Genomic DNA, 5,335 nt, shown 5'->3' with positions numbered 1-5,335 from the left:
AGCGCCAAGGCCCAACCGGCCCGGGGCGCTTCCCTTCCCGGCGCTTCGCTTCGCTTCGCTTCGCTTCGCTTCCCTTCCCGTCCCGTCCCGTCCCGTCCCGTCCCTTCCCGTCCCGTCCCGTCCCTTCCCCTCCCTTCCCGCCCCGCCCGCTGCGGCCCGGCCCATGCGGATGTGAGCTCAGGGCGCGCCGGGCGGAAGCAGCGGGGCGGGTGTTTCCGCGGCGGCGGCGGCGATGGCGGGGAAGGCGGCGGCGGGCGAGCCCCTGGGGCGGACGGCGGAAGAGGCGGCCTGGGCAGAGACGCTGCGCGGGGCCTGCGAGCCCGAGCACCACTGGCGGTACCGCCGGGAGTTCCTGCTGCGCAACGTGGGGGAGCTGCCGGCGGCGGGCAGCGCCCAGCTGCAGCGCCTGGTGTCCCTCTCCATGGTGTGGGCCAACCACGTCTTCCTGGGATGCCGGTGGGTTCAGCGGGACGCGCCGGGGGACGGGGGGACGGCGCTGCGCGGCCGCCTGACGAGGCCCCTTCCCTCCTGTCCTCTTGTCGCCCCTCCAGGTACCCGCCGCAGGTCATGGAGAGGGCGCTGGAAATGGCCGAAGGCATCCAAGTGACCAACGCGCCTGTCCACACCACGAGAGACGAACTGGTTGCCAAGGTGAAGAAAAGAGGCATATCAAGTAGCAATGGTTAGCAGATCATAGCTGTGACAATACATAGGAGTCTAGAAAATGCTTGTTTCTGAATGTTCTCGGTTTGCCTCGGGCTTAGAAAGTAGTCAAAATAATTTACTTTTTAAACTCCCGCTAATAGTTTCCTCTCTCTGTGCTATTCTTTTCCTAATATAATGTCTCTAAAATGCACATAATGCCTACATAGTCATTTGGTGATGTAGAGCTGTTGTTTTGAATTTCTACAGCTGGTGCTCTTTAATCTGATAACTTGTGCGTTGTGATATGGGCTGCTGTGCTCCAGCTTAAATATGTTCTTGTTACTTTGCCTTTGTTGCCAGTCAGGCATTGTTGCTGTGTAAGAAACCGAGTTTCTTAAAGTAATTCTCAGACAAATGTTTTAAAGATATTTTGTGGTATTAGTAGACAAATACACTTCCTTTACTTTTAGATCAGATAGCCTCTTTAATGTATGTTGGCCAGTTTTGGTTTGGACTTCAAGAATAGAAATACATACTTGGGTCCAAACCAACATCTGAAACCTCACATGAGTATTGTTTGGATTTTGTCAAAAAAACCCAAAATTCTGAAATTGTAGGTTAATACTTGAAACAATGGTTCAGGTGTATTGCTAATATATACCCTTTAAATTCACAGATAATATTGCTAGAAGGTTTTAGATTATTTTTCTCTACATGGCTGTTTGATAGTGCAGAAATCAAAGAGGATCACATATTTTACCTGTTTTGCAGAAGGGGTAGAGGAGCCATGCAAGAGACAAGCTGTTGAGAAAAGCAGAGACTCTAAGGGTGTTGGAAAGGATGTGAAAACAACCAAGGCAGAAGGAGTGAAGGAAACAGAGAGCACCTTGCCCAAAAAGCAGGAAAAAGGTACTAGCAAAGATTCAGAAACATCCCAGTCAACTTGCAGTTCAGATCAAGAAATGGTCGTAGTCTCAGACATAGAAACAGAAGGAAAACCTGCTAATGCTGAAAGTACTGCTGAGAAAAAGCCACCTGCATCTGAAAAAGAGCCAGGAAAGAAGCCTTGCTCAAGTCCACCTAAGGAAAGCAAGTGTGAAAATGTGCCATCACCTGAAAAGAAAACTTCAGTAAGTGTAGCACCACTGGCTGCCAAGAGCGCCCCTCAGGCAGCAGCAGTGGAGGCAGCAATACCACCAACCTCCAAGAGCACCCCACAGGCAGCAGCAGTGGCAGCAGCAGTGCCAGTGACCTCCAAGAGCACCCCACAGGCAGCAGCGGTGGCAGTGACCTCCAAGAGCACCCCCCAGCCAGCAGCGGTGGCAGCAGCAGTGCCAGTGACCACCAAGAGCACCCCACCGGCAGCAGCAGCGGCAGCAGCAGTGCCATCAACGTCCAAGAGCACCCCACAGGCAGCAGCGGTGGCGGCAGCGGTGCCACCCACCTCCAAGAGCACCCCCCAAACGAGTGCTGCATTGCTGTCTTCCAAAACCCAGGTGGGTGCCCCAGCATCGGTGCCCAAGAACGGCGCTCAGGTGAGCAGCTCACTGCTTCTGGCCCCCAAGAGCGGGACTCAGGTGGGCTCCTCGCTGCTGCTGGCTCCCAAAGGGCCGGCTAAGGTGGGCTCGCCGCTGCTGGCCTCCAAGAGCAGCGCGGAGGTGGCGGCCTCGCTGCTGGCCGCCCGCAGCGGCGCGCAGCCGGGATCCTCGCTGCTGGCCGCCAAGAGCAGCGCCCAGGCGGCCGCCTCGCTGCTGGCCGCCCGCGGCGGAGCTCAGCAAGGGCCCTCCCGGGCTGCGGCTCAGGCCGGCGCTTCCCTGCTGGCCTCCAAGAGTGGCGCGCAGGCAGGCGAGAGCCCTGCCAAGGCTCTGTGCAAGCCGCTAACCAGCGAAGATGCCAAGGAAAGACAACCTTTTTTCAACAGACTCTACAAAGCCGTAGCCTGGAAACTGGTTGCTGTTGGAGGCTTCAGTCCTAATGTAAATCATGCAGAACTTCTAAATTCATCTATTCAGTCTGTAAAAGCTACGTTAGATGTTGCTTTTGTTCCCCTGAAGGAACTTGCAGACTTGCCTCAAAATAAAAGCTCTCTAGAAAATATAGTTTGTGAACTGAGGTGCAAGTCTGTCTACTTGGGTACTGGCTGTGGTAAAAGTATGGAAAATGCCAAAGCGGTGGCTTCAAGAGAAGCTTTGAAATTATTCCTCAAGAAGAAAGTTATTGTGAAGATATGTAAAAGAAAATACAAAGGTAGTGAAATTGAAGATTTGGTGCTTCTGGATGAAGAGTCAAAACCTTCAAATTTGCCTCCAGCTTTAAGAAATCCTCGCGAGATCTTGTAGGGGAGAATCACTGTTTGTACTGTGTATAGTATTTCAACACAAGGACTGCAGGTTAATTTTGTACTTTGAAAATGTAGGCTTCCAGATATTTTGTATTTCTTTCTCAGTTTTGCAAGACAATGATAGTTCTTTCACTTGGTAGCAATTGTATAAAACTTGTTAGAGATGACAAGTACGCATTTAAAGGTATTGCCTTAATATACAGCACACTAGTGTGCTGTTGTATTTGCAAAATAGTCTACCTAACTCTTCTATTTTTAATTAAACTATTAAGGTACAATTTGCTGTTTAAAACCTGACGTTTTTGTAATTCTTACAATTTGATGGTAGTGTGCTCAATTGTCTACCATATCTTTTCTAGGCTTGTAGAAGTGTGTACATAGGGACCATAATACTTGAATAATTGAAAGTTGTTTAAAAATTTCAATCAAAAAGTTGAATTATATGTTTCAGGCTTGTTGCTCATAATGTTCACTGTTGCACATACTAGGAGAGAAAGTAGTTGGTTGACTATTTTTATGGGATGTTTTCATAACACTTGCAATATAAGTGACATCCTGATCCCATTTAACATTATGCTATCAGGTTAGAGCCCTTTTAATATCACATTGGCAAATTAGCAATTAGCAGTCAAGTCACAGCTATTTCAGCCACCAAAACTGTAAGCTGATTTAATTTATATGGTGAAGTATCATTTACAGTTTTGTTTGGTACTTTTTTTTTCCAAATGAACATGGATTTCTATACTAAGTATATTTTGACTGCTACTAAAACAATAAAACCTCTGTGATAAGCACTGTAGTATCTTGGTTTTGGCTACTAAATATTCCAGCCATTTCAATAATATTGCAACACCTTCAGTAAAGCTTTACGTTGAGTGGCTTCAAGGTGTAATCCCACAAGAATTAGTTGGTTTCTTTAGCTGTGTAGCTGAAATACTATAAAACTGATAGAGGGGACCTGTAGACTATGAATTTCAACTTTTGTAACACCAAGGTAAGCAAAATGAAAATGCTGCTGTCTGCTGGAGGCAGCAAGTGTATTGTAAAACATTCATTCTAATCAAGCCCTTCCTTTGCTACATTTTTACTCCCTGTACAGAATAGTTTGAGGCAAAGAAAGTGGGAGATTACCTTTTATTTTCAATGTTCCTGAAATACCTGCACAAACTGCATGTTTTGGTATATTGGATAATGACATGTAATTGTAAAAGCATAATGTCTTCAGTGCTATTTTGAATTAATCTTGTCCTATTACAGTAGTTAGCATCATTTAGTGGTGTCCTTACACTTGACTGACAGATCCATTGATCAAGTGCTAGAGGAATGAATAGGAATTTCTGGGATCTCAGTAGTACATACGTCCACTTTCAGTTATTTTGTATGTTTTGGGACTAAACCACAGTGGTGTTTATCCTGTACCCTGTGTGCTTTTGAGCAGCAGTGGCTGTCCAGTCCATAGCACCAGAAGGCTGCAGGGTGCTCGCCCTTCCTGATGGCTGCTTGAGAGCCTCCTCCACCTGACCCCTGTGCTTCTGTGCGCTCGGTCGCCCTTCGCCCTAGTGAGGTTTCTCAGGAGTTCCCCCCTGGCATTCCTGGAGCACCACCTGGCGTTCGGAATGCAGTGTGCTAAATTGTGACTTGGTGCAAGAATCGGTGTCCGCTTCTAGCGCAGGGCGAGCTCCGTGCCGTGCTTAGGAGCTGTGGTATTCATGATGGGAAGTGTGAGATGTGTTTTCAAGTAGACACATGTAAGGACTGTGCTTGTGAGGCAGGAGTTGCATCCCGTGCCCTCTGTACTGCAGCTTTCTCTGCTGCTAGTTCGGTCACTTCCAGATCTCTGGGTCAGAATTTCAGCACATGCTGTAATGTGAAAACCTGTGTTTCTTGTCTGTAAAGCAAAGCTCTCAGTATTCACTGACCTCAAGGGGCTGTTAGGGCAACTGTGTTAAAAGGCTGAGGTGCTAGATGCCTTTTTTAAAAGACCTGATTTAGAATTACTTTTTTCAAAATTTTGAATGTTATTCCTCTTTGATGTTTGGTTGTGAATCATTAAAGAACAAGTCTGTAGCTACTCTTAAAAGAAACTGAAAGCTGAAGTGTGTTATTTTTATTTCACATTCTGCATGGAAAGCAACTAAACCCCGATTCACATACAAGTGAATAAGCACTAGTCGAGTTTTCAAATGAGAATCTACTAACATTTCGTTAGCCCTAAAGGAAGAAAGAAATAGAAGGAACTGGCTGTGGCAAGATGTGTTTGTTCTAAAATCCTGTGTCCCTCCTCCAGCTACTGTCCTGATCTCTAGTGACTGGGATGCTGGTCTTTACTTGTCGGGCGCCGCTGACGAG

The 5,335-nt window shown here is 47.4% G+C and overlaps 1 protein-coding gene across 2 annotated transcripts; it reads left to right on the top strand.

Moving 5' to 3' along the window:
* Positions 1 to 226: 226 nt before the first annotated feature.
* Positions 227 to 5,070, top strand: CDKN2AIP (CDKN2A interacting protein). 2 transcript variants are annotated; one of them, XM_063156125.1, is made up of 3 exons: positions 227 to 456; positions 552 to 682; positions 1,417 to 5,070. In XM_063156125.1, the coding sequence occupies exons 1-3, from the start codon at positions 233 to 235 to the stop codon at positions 2,982 to 2,984; spliced, it is 1,923 nt and encodes a 640-aa protein (XP_063012195.1). In that variant the 5' UTR covers positions 227 to 232; the 3' UTR covers positions 2,985 to 5,070. The 2 variants fall into 2 exon arrangements, with proteins under 2 accessions (XP_063012195.1, XP_063012197.1); XM_063156127.1 differs by having other exon boundaries at positions 325 to 456; positions 552 to 651.
* Positions 5,071 to 5,335: the final 265 nt, after the last annotated feature.

The sequence above is a fragment of the Melospiza melodia genome, chromosome 5 (assembly GCF_035770615.1).
Source record: "Melospiza melodia melodia isolate bMelMel2 chromosome 5, bMelMel2.pri, whole genome shotgun sequence".
In the NCBI taxonomy this organism is placed as follows: Eukaryota; Metazoa; Chordata; class Aves; order Passeriformes; family Passerellidae; genus Melospiza; species Melospiza melodia.
Note: the sequence above shows the minus strand (reverse complement) of the source record. Positions and strands in the feature narration are given on the sequence as shown.